At 51.1% G+C, this 14,337-nt stretch overlaps 1 protein-coding gene across 7 annotated transcripts in view; it reads right to left on the bottom strand.

Moving 5' to 3' along the window:
• The window catches only part of DYSF (dysferlin), a 229,721-nt gene that overhangs the window by 174,215 nt on the left and 41,169 nt on the right, over positions 1-14,337 (bottom strand). For all 7 annotated transcript variants that reach the window (XM_030827268.1, XM_030827272.1, XM_030827270.1 and 4 more), the window contains exon 4: positions 6,018-6,123. In XM_030827268.1, coding sequence (XP_030683128.1) covers positions 6,018-6,123 — 106 coding nt within the window. The remainder of the gene's footprint in view (positions 1-6,017; positions 6,124-14,337) is intronic.

Below are 14,337 nucleotides of genomic sequence, written 5' to 3'. Positions count from 1 at the left end.
GGCTGAGACAGGAGGATTTCTTGAGCCTAGAATTCAAAACCAGCCTGGGCAACATAGTGAGACCCTAATCTTTACAAAAAATAAAAAATTAGCCAGGCGTGGTGGCCCACGCTTGTAGTTCCAGCTACTCAGGAGGCTGAGGTGGGAGAATCACTTGAGCCTGGGAGGTCAACGCTGCTGTGAGCCATGATTACACCACTGCATTCCAGCTGGGCAACAGAATGAGACCAGTTTCAAAACAAAAACAAAACAGTTCATGGAGGCTGGGCACAGTGGCTCACACCTGTAATCCCAGCACTTTGGGAGGCCGGGGTGGGTGGATCACCTGAGGTCAGGAGTCAAGATCAGCCTGGCCAACATGGTAAAACCCCCTATCTCTATAAAAATACAAAAAAATAGCCAGGTGTGGTGGCATGCCCCTGTAATCCCAGCTACTCGGGAGGCTGAGGTGGGAGGACTGGTTGAACTCGGGAGGCAGAGGCTGCAGTGAGCCAGGATCGTGCCACTGCACTCCAGCCTGGGCAGCAGAGTGACATACTGTCTCAAAAAAAATAAAAATACAAATACAAAAATAACAGCTCATAGAACTCATGGGTAAAGGTTAGATGACAAAGAGGATATTACAGAGTCACAAAATTCTGACATGAGAAAGGGAAGTAGATGAATGATTAGTGGAGACACTCAGCAAATGCTAGTGTAATCAAATGATCACAGTTAACGGTGTGGTAACAAAACGAATCACAATCATCCCACCCGATAGGGCACAAAGACAGCCACGCAGCATCAGTGTTACACTCACACCCAAGACACACAGCCTAAATCTAAAACACAGGAAACATCAGACGAAACCAATGTGGGGGACATTCTACAAATAATTGACCTGAATTTCAAAAAAATATCCAGCTACAAGGTTATAAAAGTCAAAGAAAGACTGAGGAATTATTCCAAATGGAAGGAAACTGAAGAAACAAAACAACTAGGCACAACACATGAGCCTTAGTGGGATCCTTCTGCTACAAAGGACACTGTGGGGAAAATGGATGAGCCGTGACTGGGGTCTGGGGATTAGACGAGAGTGCTGTGTCCACGTTAGTTTCGTCCTTTGGAAGGCTGTGTTTTGGTTATGTAGGAGAAAGTCCTTAACTGGAGAACACACACTCAAGTTCAGAATGATGGGCCAGGAGGTTGGCACCCTCATGTCAAATGGCTCAGGACAAAATACTCTTTGTACCATACTTGGCAACTTTTGTCTAGATCTTAAATATTTCCAAATAAAAGGTTTTGAAAATCTGCTTCTTTTTAGGAATAGCCACAGGAATCTCCCGAGGCAGAGACAAATAAAGCCCCCTGCCCATCCATGCTGGCTCCGGCCCTCCAAGAGTAGCATGAGGTCAGGACCAGCTGCATAATGTGCAAGCCCAGCGCAAATGAAAATGCAGAGCCCCTTATTCCGAAATCAAACATTAGTTGGGCACGGTAGCCACGCTTGTAGTCCCAGCTACTCAGGAGGCTGAGGCGGGAGGATCACTTGAGACTACTTGAGCCCAGGAGGTCAAGGATGCAGTGAGCTTTAAGAATTTCAAGATGGAAACAGTAGAGAATTAAGCCAAGCACGAGGCCCTTGTGAGCGCAGGGCTCCGTGCAGCGGCCCCAGAGGCCAGGCCTCTGGGGGTGTTTGTTTGACTTGGCCTGAGTTGGGCCCACATCTGAAAGATGAGGACTGAGGGCCCTGCCTGACATGTCTGGCCTGACCCATTCATTCATTAACTCACATATTCATTCCCTCTACGTGAGTGTGTGTGTGTGTGTGTGTGCACACGTGCATGTGTGTTGGGTACCTGCCAGGGCCAAACACACTGTTCAAGATTCTGGGGACACTTCCATAAATAAGGCAAAGGCCCCTGCCCCCATGGAGCTGATGTCTTGGCAGAGAAGACAGACAATAAATAATAAACAAAATAAATACATAAAGAAGAGAGTATGTTAGAAAGAAAAGAAAAAGTAAACCAGAGCAAGAAGGATCAGGGGAATGAGACGGTTTGCAGATCGCAGTGTTAAATCAAGCAGTCTGAGTGGACCCCAGTGAGCTGAGGAGAGTTAAGCAAAAACTTGAAGAGGCCACACCTGGGCTGCCCTTGGGCCTCTGACGGGCTTCTATACACCATCTCTGTGAGAGATGGAACCGCCGGAGTGTAACTCCTCCACACCATGCCCAGTGCCAGCTCCTCAGCACTGGGGCTTGAGAGCAGCCCTCTCCGGGATGCAGATACAAGCAGCCCTCTCCAGAGAGAGGGCTCCAGAGACCACTTAGGCAGCGCCTCCTGGGGTTTCCTGAGCATCCGGTGTTTCTACACCGACAGCTCCACACCAACCTCCTGAAGAACTGGCACCATCTGGGTGGCTGTGGGCCCTTGAATGAGACTTCCAGCACAGAGCCAGGTCTGTCTTCTAGCTGCCCATCAGGAAGCCACAGGGGCATCCCTGCAGCTCCAGAGGCTCTGGAGCTCAGGGTCTAGAACAGACCTCAGCACCAGGGGGCGGGCCCCGGGGACCACAGCTTCAGGATCTGATGGTGAATACTGAAGTTCTTTAGCTCTGCTGAGGCTCTTAAGGGAAAGTGGGCATGTCTGTGGGCCCCACCCAGGACCGGGACCTTGTACCCTCACCATGACATCACAGCTCAGCCCCTGTCTCCTTCTCTAGACAAACAGAGCTGAGATTTTCTTCCTGGGGGATATATATGAGCCCTGTGCTCTCCCAGACTGCACAATCTGGGCCTAGAGCTCCCAGTGGGACCTTCCTCAAGGTCCTCCACATCACGGGTCCTGCGCCTGACAGCCCAGGTCCTCAGGTCTCCAACCCAGCAGCACTCCAGGGTTCTCCACGCACAAGGCCATTGTCAGTCAATCGTGCGTCCACCAAACACGCTGCCTTGGAGCAGGGTAGCCTCGGTCGCCCTCGTCTGCTGCCTTGGGGCCCATAATCAACGAGATCAGCAGAACTTGAGACTCCTATCTGGCCCCAGGATAAGAGGGCTCAGGAAACTGAAGGCAAATGACCTCCTCAGACCCTCCCTGGCCGTGACCCTCCTCCAGGTTATGTGGTCAGGCTCTGGGGCCCTTCGCCCACCCTGCCATACCCAGCCCATTGTGTGCCGCCTACTTCCTCGACCACAGCTCTCCAACACTGAGCTCATCAAAACCAAAACCCAGACCAGCCCACTCTCACCTCCCCTAACACACATGTCCCGTGTGGACAAGACAGGCCTGATATGTGCCTGGCCCTCACTAACCTCTCCCTCAGACAACCTCCAGAAGCAGGCAGAGGGTAGCTTTGGCCCTGAGCTGATACAGGGTTGGTTGGCAGAAGCTCCAAACCCTTGAAGAAAGCTCAGGGACCCACTGAGCACTGTCCTGCCCGCCTCAAGTCCCGGCTCCCAACACACAGTGCCCTCCTGGCTCCCTGACCTGCACACCACTGGGCTTCATGGGCTCTTGTCCTCCTTTGTGATCCGATTCTGGCTTTAAGGCCCAGGTGATGCCTACTGAGTTTTCTCCATGTGTCCACACCTTCCTGAGTGAGCTGCTCTTAAAACACATCTGAGAGGATGCTACTTCTTTTCCTCCGTGTGTACCCTAAATCCCCATGGCCTGGAGGTTCCTCCAGGTCAGGGTGAGTGTTTTCCCCATCAACCTAGCAGCTGTCAGAGGGTAGATTTGACACATAGCCAGATCCTCCATGGCACACAGCCCAGCCTGCCGTATCTGAAGGGACTCGGGTGAGAACACAGCAAAAGGTAAATGGGGTCTGCAGTCAGCCTGCGGCAGGACTCCCAGCCTCCCCCACGCCCCTCAGTCTGCCAGAGTTTCCTAAGGATCCCACTGGCCCTGTATTCACTCCTATCACCCCATTAGCAGGTTCCTTTGGCTCTTAGAGGCGACTGACCTACAATGAAATGGGGGCACCTGGCATGCTCTGCTGATTGGGCTCAGCTCAGAAATGAGGTCTCAGTGAGCAGCCAGCGAGAACCCTCAATGTTGTTGGCTGTCTGTCCCTGCCAAGCACACCCCCAGTTATCCCTGCCTCGCACTACAGTGCAGCCAGCCCAGGTCCCAGGCAGGAAGCCTCAGCCCAAAGGTTCATATGACCTGTCTGGGGCTGCACTGTGACCTTAATGCCATCACATGGACTAGAATCTGGTCCTAGACCCTCCGTACAGGTGAGGACTGCCTCCTGGGCAACAGGGAGGAGGCTCCCCCACTCCATTTCCAGCTTGTGCTCAGCTAGTGGGGCTCAGCCCAGCAGGGTCCAGCACTGCCTCCCATCCGCCACCTCCTGGATCTCACACACTCTTTTTGGAGACATGGTTGGTGAAGGATTGTAAAGCTCTGCAGACAGCCAGGAATCCCCAGCCAGGGAAGAGAAGGCAGCAGGCTCCCTGCTGGTAAGCGTGAAGCCCAGACAGTGTGGGAACGAGGAGCAGGAGGAGGCCAGGGGAGGCATGGAGGGGATGGCCCCAGCCTGGCACGGCCCCATGAACAGGGACCAGCTATGGAAAGCTCTGCCTTGGGGCTGGACAGGCCTTTGAGGTTGGAAAGGACCGAAGGGCAGGAAACACCAGAATCATGGATGCACACAGAGCTGGAGGGGAGAGATGCTGGTGTTCCAGCAAGGAAGTGAGAACCAAGCCCGACCCCAGGGCTCTCTCTCGCCAGCTGCCTTGATACCTGTCATCCCTCCATCTGTGTTCTGTGCCGCGAGGGTTGGATCTGAGCCTCCTCGGGACCCCCAAAGGGGTAGTTCCAGAACTCCTTGAGGTCCTCCTTGACCACAGGGTGTGTTAAGAGACTGGAGGCTCAAACGGAGGATGAGAGGGGACTCAGGGTGATGGAGACAGGCTCAGTGAATACTGCTCTAAACCAGAACATTCGGCCAGTGAGCCCTGTGTGGGAAAGGCATGGACTCTCCTGGGAAGTGACATCTCCCATCAAGGGAGCAGCCCAGCCATCCGCAGCCTAGGACCCCTTGGGAGCAAAGTCCAGCACCAAGAGGGCAGCAGACTGAGATTTCAGTGAACCAGGAGTCCATCCACGGCCATTCCGCCAGAGGGTCTAGGGGATGAGCTCCTGGTCCAGGCCCCCGTGGGGACAGCCACTGAGGTGACTTCAGTGGTTCCTTTTCTCTAGGTCTCAGCAGCCAGTCTCGTTCCATTCAGGGATCTGCCCAGACCGGCCACTTCCTGACTCACCCAGCCAGCCAGGAGCCCCGGCCTTACACACCCACCACGGGGCAGTACAGCCGCCCTGTCTGAGAGAAGTCAGGGCCGGAATCCCCCAGGCCTCACAGGGAGGAAGTAGTTCCAATCCATGGTTCCTGGTACATCCTGGAAGGCGGGGCTAACCCACAGGAGAGGTCAGGAATTCTACCAGGAAGAGAGAACCCTCCAGGGTATATTTAGCTCCCTAAAAATAACAGGCAGAGAGGAGGGCTGGGAATTGTCTGATTGGGGAGCACTGAGAAGGCCAGGGGAGGGGCAGGAAGACAACGGAGGAAAAGAAAGAGGGTCCCGGTGGGCAGGGGAGAGGGCTGTTTCCCTCCCTCCTTCATGCCCTGTGACCCAGATGGCTCAGAGATTCTGAATCTGGAGAAGAGGGCTGGGTGGTGAGGGAGAGGGGGAGGTCTGCCAGGGAGACTAGGTGGGCTATAGCCAAGGCTGACCAGGAAGCTGGGGACAGGAGGTGGCCAGACCGGCAGCACCAGACCAAGGGGCAGGCCAAGCTGCTGTGAGCCAAGGCTGACTTGAGCCCTGCAGGTGGGGTCAGGGCTCCCTCTGCCCTTCCTATCTCCCCTAGTCCAGTGCACCTCCAGACACTGCAAACTCCGGTCAGGGAGGGCCAGCCCTGCTTCAAGGGAGCTGAAGTCAGACACGTGTCTGGGATCAGAATGACAAGGCCCAAAGAGGAAGCCACCCGGCAATGCCTTGGACCTTAACCTGGCAGAGGCTGATGGGCACTTACCCCCGTGGGCTGCTTCTTGGTGTCCAGCAGGGGGGCATTGAAGCTAGCGGACAGACTAGGGGTGGTGAGGACCTCTCGGAGTGGGACCTTGGCTTCCCCCAGGAACCTGAGAGGAAAGAGAAGTCAAATGTAGAAAACTAGCGTAAGGCACCCTGGCTCTTCTGCCAGATCCCTCACTGCCACCACTCAGATGAGGCTGGTCTGCCTAGACCACACAGTCACCCAGCACCCCACGAGGGCTCCCCTGCACCCCCACACCCAGTCACCATCATGCACCATCCCTGGAAGGCCTGGCCCCTGGGGAAATACTTGACCTGGGGAAATCCAACTTGACCCCTTCCTGCCCCTCCCCAGAGGCCCAGCCACGCCTCCCCAGAGATGAAGGGTTGTCTTCCCATGAGCCCTTGACAGTCCACCAGGTCAGTATCTCATCACCCCCACACTGCCCCTGAGCCCCAGCAGCTCATACGACCCATTTACACAGGCTGTCTACACAGGCCGTCTGTATTGGAATCCCAGGGCTCAGCCAGCAGTGATTGATTGTACATGAAAAGCAAGGAAACCTTCCTGTCTTCAGGGACAGGGAGAAAAGGATATTGGGGCAGGGGAAACAGGCCCCACTCCTGAGAGGCCCTGGGCGGTCCACACCACACGCACCAGAGGCTGCATTTCTGACTGACAGGAGGCTTGGGGCACATGTACAGGCTATTAGGAAAGAGTAGGTCAGCAGCACGATGGTTGGCACATGCTCCCTTCAAAGACAGCAGAGGAAGCTATGAAGTGGGCTCACCATGTGGGCTCACCATGTAGTCTGCCCCTCTGTAGAGGCAACAGGAAACCATGGGCAGTGAGTGGCCTGTGACTGTCGGAACCTGTCGCCTGGTGTCTGTGTGTGACTTCTGCTTGCCTCCCTGAGAAATGGACTTACCCTGAACATTACTGTCAGGGCACAAGGCCATGTTAGGCTAGTGAACAGCCACAGGTGTACTTATTAACTGCTTTTTCCTGATGGATGAACAGCATACCTGTCATCTGGGCTCATCCCTTTTCTGGTCTCTGCAAATATTGATTGGAATATACATTTTTATTACCCTATGAAATAAAACTGCAACCTCGACCTAACTAGGTGATTTTTAAAACTGACTACTCACACTGAGATACTACTTCACATCCATTAGGACGGCTATTATAAACACACACACACACAGAGTCATGGAGAGAAAAATCACAAGTGTTGGCCAGGATATGGAGAAACTGGAATGCTTGTGCATAGCGCGTAGGGAGGTAAATGGTGCAGCCACTGTGAGAAACAGCATAGCAGTTACTCAAAAAATTAAACCTAGAATTAGCATGTGATCTAGCAATTCCACTTCTGGTTATATACCCTCAAAAAAATTGAAATCAGGGACCTAGATATTTGCACACCTGTGTTCACAGCAGTATTATTCACAAGAGCCAAGATGTGTAAGCAAACCAAGTCTCCATCAACAGAGGAATAAACAAGATGTGGTCCAATGGAATATTATTCAGTCTCAAAAAAGAAGATTCTGACACATGCTACAACACGGATGGACCTTGGAGACATTCTGCAAAGTGAAATCAGCCAGTCACAAAAAGACAAATATTGTATGAGATAGCTAGAGTAGTCAAATTCATAGAAAGTAGAATGGTGGCTGCTACAAGCTGGGGGGAGGAGGAAGTGAGGATTTATTATTGAACAGTTACAGAGTTTCAGTTTTAGAAGATGAGAACATTCTGGAGGTGGACAGTGGGAATGACTGCATGACATCGTGAATGCACGTAACGCCACTGAACCATATGCTCACAAATGGTTAAAATGGTAGCATTTATGTCTATTTATCATAATAAAACTTAAAATTAAAAACTAACCACTTATTTAAGCTTCTCAACAATGAAATCCCTCTTTTTCCATCCTTCTTGAAAGCAACAGACTCTGTCGCCTTGCATGTGCCCTTGCTAGCAAGGCAGTAAATGTAATACATGCTCAAGGTCCATTTTCTAACCCTTCCTAAAAGGGGATAGAGGGGGGAAGATATTCACTAATATTCAATCCAGGGTTCGAAACCCCCTCACAGTGCTAGAAGCCATATTTTCTAGAACGTGAACTGATTTGTGTTCCATTCCTTCACAGCATGGAGCAGGATTTTTACCATCACTTAATAAGCTGGGGCTCCTGGAGTGTCTCCATCCCAGGGGCTAGTGCCAGAAGGCACCCATCAGTATGTCGACTGAATTGTCCTCAGGACCCAGACGATGTCAAAAAGACCAGACAGTAGGTATAGAGGATGCATGAGTCCATGCGACATCAGAGATCAGAGTCACCCTGTCCATCACGAGAAAACTGGGGTGGCAGAGGGGAGTGACTTGCTCAAGCAGGAGAATGGCTGAGTCAGCCCCAGGACCCGGGTATCTAGGTTCCCTGTCAATCCCCCAGAGCACTGAGGCTTCTCTCCTTGGGGACTGGGAGGCAGGGCCCAAGGAGGCCTCATGGACCAGAGAGCTGTACATGGCAGCTGGAGCTCCAGCTTAGGAACCCTCAGGACTGAGCAGAGCAGAGTAGCAGCCAGGTCATAGGGTGCCGAGAAAAGCCAAACCTCCTCTGCCTCCCTTGCGGTTGTCCAGCCCTCCCAGCCCAGGGAGAATTCCCGGAAGTGGGTCAGGGAACAATGGCAGGAAATGCAGAAGGAAGTAGCACCCCCACCCCTGCCAGCCTGGGGTGCCTCTTGGATGCCCAAGAGACAGCAGCCAGGGTTGATTGCTTGTTATTTCCTCCCTGAAATGCCTTTTGGGGCCATGAAATGCACCCCCCAACCCCTGCTATTGGCCTGGGGGCAAGTCCCTCCAAGAAGGGTGGCTTCACCAGCCCCCACTCCTGTAGGAGGAAGGGCTGGAAATAGCGGGGCAGGCTGCCTCTCCCACAGTGTAGGGAGCAGGCTGTGGTAGTCAAGTTCACAAGAGTCAGAAATTCAGAGCCTCCCAGGAAGCATTGCTCAGGGAGGAGAGGTGGGGGGCGCAGAAGAGGGACCCCTGGGAGGCTAGAGGGGTCTGAGGCTTGGTCACAGAAAACTCAGAAGGCCACTCATCATTCATCCATTCATTTCACAGGGGATGGAGGAGATGTGGCTTTATCCAGGGGCCTCTAGGTCTGGGGCCCTTGAGGAGACCCGCCCCATCTGGAGTCAGACTGAGGCACAGTCTCCAGGGCCAGGTGCCCTCTGCTCATCAGGGATGCTGCACTCTCAGTGGGCACCAACCAGGGGCCTGGCAAGTGGCAGACAGGATTCCAGAGGGTCAGATGAGGCAAGGAGGGGGCCAGGGGTCCTGCACAGGGCCAGCTCTGAGTGTGTGCAGAGCAGAGCCTACATGGGTAGAAATGACACCCGTGGGCCCTGGCCACACCCCCTGCAGCCCACATGGAGGAAAACACCACAGGCGCTCCCATCGTCCTCAGACCTCTTGGCTAGTTATGCTCTGGAGCCCCTGGAATGTGGGGGCTGGAGAAGTGTGGGGACTGAAAGAGCCGCTGCCATCCCAAAGAAAGAGAAGGCAGGAACTGGCATGGGCAAAGGAGGGAGAGGCCAAGGCAGCTTGTGGTCTGACAGGGCACATGCTTTTCCTCCATAGAAAAAGAACTAGTTCCCAAACTCACCATCCAGGGGTGCTACTACTGCCCTATGGCAGAAGGGAAGGAGGCACGGGTGACCCCCAGACCTTAGCCTTAGGCAGCATGTGGGAGGGTGGGAATCATGGTGGCCAAGTCAATTTATTTTAATAAAGCACAAAGAAATCAAAACAATTTTATTTTAAAACATTGGGTCTTATTACATCATTGTAAGAACAAAACAAAACACAGGAGGCAATTCACATATCCATCATAGACAACAGGTAAATAAAGTACAGTACATTCATACAATGGAATACTAGACAGCTATAACAATAATGGGGAATTATTCACTTATATGGAAAATCTTCAAGATACACTGTTAAGTGATAAAACAAGGTGCAAAAGAGCATGTATAATAAGCTACTTGCTGCATAAAAAAGAGGAAAGTTAGAATCTATATGGGCGAATAAGCAATAATATAAGATCTCTGGAATGATCCGTAAGAAACTAAGAAGAGGGGTTACTTGCTGGGGAACAGCAAGAACTGGGCAGATCAGGGACAAAGAGGCCAGGGAGAATTTTCACTGCGTTTTTAAATATAGTTTCTGTTTTTATAACTTCTTCAAGATTTTACCAAATAAAAAATTAAATTTAAAAACAAATCATTAAAAACTCCTTAAAAATCTTAGAATTTATTCGTTCAACAAATACTTATTTAGTATGTCCAACAAAATACAGTCTCTGACCTCATGGAACTTGCATGCTAATAAAGCAACCCTCCTACTAATGAAAGCAGCTTTGCAAAAATTATAAAAAATGAGAGAATTATGACAGTGAAAGGGATCTGACCCAGCCGACTCCATCTTGCCTTTAATCTCCAAAATGCCCTTATTCATTCTTGGGCATAGGCCAGCTAACCATAGAAAAATTTAGTTTATAGTTTAACTTTGAAACAAAGATGATAACAGCCCTTTCCAGAAACAAACCTCGTCCTTGCCTGGAGACCAGAGTAACTTTGTAAAACTCAGATTAGCCACAAGCTTAGGAATTATGGCTCAGGAGTCATGCAGCCAGAGGCCACGGGATTCCGAGCCTCCCCAGTTGCTCCTGTGGATAACATCACTATGGTAGAACCTAAGATTGATGTTTGAGGTATTTTTCAGACCCTGTATTCCTGCTGGCACTACCTAGACTGGTAAACTGGCTCATCTGGTCATGTGGCCCCCACCCAGGAATTGACTCATGGCAAGAGGACAGCCTCAATTTCCTGTGATTCCATCCCTGACCCAACAAATCAGCACTCCCAGTCCCCAGCCCCCTGCCCACCTGTGGCAGGCCAGATCTCACTAACAGCTGTACAGGCAGGCCTTCCTTACAACTGTTTCAGCACTGACTGAGTGGTGAAGTTAAATATTCAAAGCTGATAGAGCCAGTGCCATCGTACAAAGGCTGGAATGTAACAAAAGCCCACCAAGAGTTGTGCCCAGGCCTTTCCGGGGCCTTGAAGCAAGACAAGATAACAAAGGAATTCTTAACAGGACCCATTTAGGATTAAACAAGTTTTTACTGGGGGTCTGAAGAAACTCCCCAGGCCTCGACAGTCAAGTTTTATTGGCGGTCTAAAGGAATTCCCCAAACCTCCATGATTTAGCAGGAGACAAGAGAAGGGTAATCACCCCTGGCCCATGGACACACCTTGATTAAGTAAATTTACTGAGGCTCCAGAGGAAGGTCTGCAAAACTCAGACCTTAGTTATAGATTCAAAGAAGTTAGTCACTTATGTCTTTAGATGAATGCACACTTACACGTAGAGATATAGCTTAGAAGGTATATAAGCTCTGGAAAACTTTGTAATTTCGAGTTGATCTGCTGATATTTTCCAGGCCTTCTGCCTGTACCTGGTTACAGAAACAAACTCTCTTCTTTCCCAGTTCATCTGCATCTCATTATTGGGCCATGAGAATAAGCAGCCAGACCCTCGGTTTGGCCTGGGAACACACCTGTATTAGTCCATTCTCACACTGCTAATAAAGATATACCTGAGACTGGGTAATTTAGGAAGGAAAGAGGTTTAATTGATTCACAGTTCAGCAGGGTTGGGGAGGCCTCAGGAAACTTACAATCACGGGGGAAGGGGAAGCAAACATGTCCTTCTTTACATGGCAGCAGCAAGAAGTGCAGAGTGAAGTGGGAGAACCACTTTATAAAACCTCAGCTCATGAGAACCGGGTGGAGATAACTGTCCCCATGATTCAATTACCTACCACTGGGTCCCTCCCACAACACATGGGGATTATGAGAACTACAGCTCAAGATGAGATTTGGGTGAGGACACAGCCAAACCATATCACCACCAAACAATCTTTAAAAAACTCTAGCCTCTGAATTTTCGAGGAGGCTGATTTGAGTAAGAATAACACTCCAGTCTCCCATTTAGCCAGCTCTGTATGTGTTAAACTCCTTTTCTGTTGCAATTCCCCTGTCTTGATAAATCAGCTCTATCTTGGCAGCCAGCACGATGAATCCGTAGGGCAGTTCCATTAACTAGGTACATATTAGATACACTACCTCCTTTAAATGGACACTAGTCCTGTGGGGTAGGTACTGTTATTAGGTCAGTCCACCTCACAGACAAGTAAACTGGGACTTGGGAAGGTGTTTGACTTGCCTGATTTCACACAAATAACAAGGCTGACAGAGCCTGACTCCAAAGGCTTTGCTTTGAACCCTAGTGAGCCTCCTGTGCCACCTTAGAGGCCCATGAGTGCATCATGAAAGAAACAGAAAGGTCATTGGTTTGCTTAATCCATGGGAAGGGGAGCCCAGTCTATATATTTGACCTGGCCCATATTTTTTTTAATCTTATGCCAAGCTATATTTTTTGTATTTCTGATGCTTTGACATCTGGAGCCTTGTTGACCTTGGAGGCACTGTCTTCCCACAATTCCTGGAGATGATAAAGGACTCCCCACTTGCCAGCAGGCCTTGCATATGCACACCAGCCACTCTGAGCCCATACCCCACACCTCCTCCACGGCCTGTCACACTCAGAGCCCACATTCCCCTGTCCTAAGCACCGTAGGGCCAGGTTCCAGCAACTCAGGACAGCCCCTACTGTCTATGTCTGTACATAGACAGCTATATGTCTACGTGTAAGTGTGCCCAGAGCCCACAGAAATTATTCAGACTCGCCAGTCCCCAGGTCTTACCCTGCCTCGCCCATTCCTTCCCTTGGAAACCACAATAAAGGCTCTTGTCCCTGTGTTCCCCTCGCTCCCTCTGCCTCCTGATCGACCCCTGCACTGATTCTGGCACTGACCCCAGTGCTTCCCTGTGTGGCCCTGCACAGCGTGGCCTCCCACTCTGCTACCCAGACTGGTCTCAAACTCCTGGGCTCAAGGGGTCCACCCACCTTGGCCTCCCAAACTGCTGGAATTACAGGCATAAGCCACCATGCCCAGCCTTGAGTGGCCATTTTAAAAAGCTTTTAAAAGCTAATTAATTGTATTTTTCAGATGGGTTAAAGTATCATATGAAGAGGAGGTTGGGAGGTCTAATAGTCTATGCTGTGCAGGGATGGCATTTGGAGTTTTCAGGAGGTGGCCTTGAAGGCAGGGCCCTAAAAGAGGGAGGGGAGGTGGAAGAGAAGGGTGCACTGTGGGTGCAGCATTGCATCACGGTAACTGGCAGAGACCCCAGAGAAACAAGTGGGTCAGAGAGAGGCAACCTTGTGGCGGGACACCTGAGGACCCAGAAGAGAGCCACCAATGAGAGTGGTCTCCATGTCTCCGCACCCACAGTGAACCCTTCTCTTCCACCTCTCCTCCCTCTTTTAGGGCCCTGCTTCCACACCTGCAGAGGGTAGCAGAGCCCCTGCCCCAGTGACTCTGGGCCTTCCCCTATGCCAGTGGCGGTTTAAGCTGAAGAATGTGGGTGTGCAGCAACCAGGGCTGGGGCAGCCCAGAGGACCACAGCCCCTGGTGCTGAGAGCCATGTTAGCAGCAGGAAGATGGGAGGAGTGGGTACGGCTCAGACTGAAAAAGAAGTGGACAGGAGACAAGCTACCTTCCCCCAAATGCCCCAAAGGAAAGTGATCCAGAAAGGCTGGCAGGCCACATAGCTCCTGTTCTATTGGGTTCATGGAACAGCCCAGGTGGTTGACCCTAGGATGTCACACTCACCAACCCAGCGTTTTCAGACTGTACCTTTCAACCTGCAGCAACACTTTGAAAATGTTCTTTCTCTCAACTATCTTCCAAAAGTATTAATCATTCAGTGATTAACAGTAAGAGCCCTCAAGTCATCCTACCATGCCAGAAACCTAGCCCTGCAATCCGACCAGCTGCGTGGCTGGGCACACATGACATAAACTTTCTGAAACTGTTTCCTCATCTGTAAAAGTCATTCATTCATTCATTCAACAAATATGTAGTGAGCACCATTCATGGGTCAGGTACTGTTGTAGGTACGGAGGATACTGATGAGAATAAAATGGACAACCCGCCCTGCACTGTTGGAGCTTGGAGGAAATAATGCATTCTTTTCAGAGGGTTCTGGTAAAATTTCAGTTAATGCACCTATCACGGCCCACATGTGCCTGGAACCTAGATAGGACTTGGTAGGTGTCAATTCCCTTCTTCCCCTCCCCACTCACCATGTTCCTGTGCTTCTCTGCGCATTCCCATCCCACCCAG

The sequence above is a fragment of the Nomascus leucogenys genome, chromosome 14 (genome assembly GCF_006542625.1).
Source record: "Nomascus leucogenys isolate Asia chromosome 14, Asia_NLE_v1, whole genome shotgun sequence".
Lineage (NCBI taxonomy): Eukaryota > Metazoa > Chordata > Mammalia > Primates > Hylobatidae > Nomascus > Nomascus leucogenys.
The sequence above is the reverse complement of the archived record's forward strand: the minus strand, read 5'-3'. Positions and strand labels throughout refer to the sequence as shown.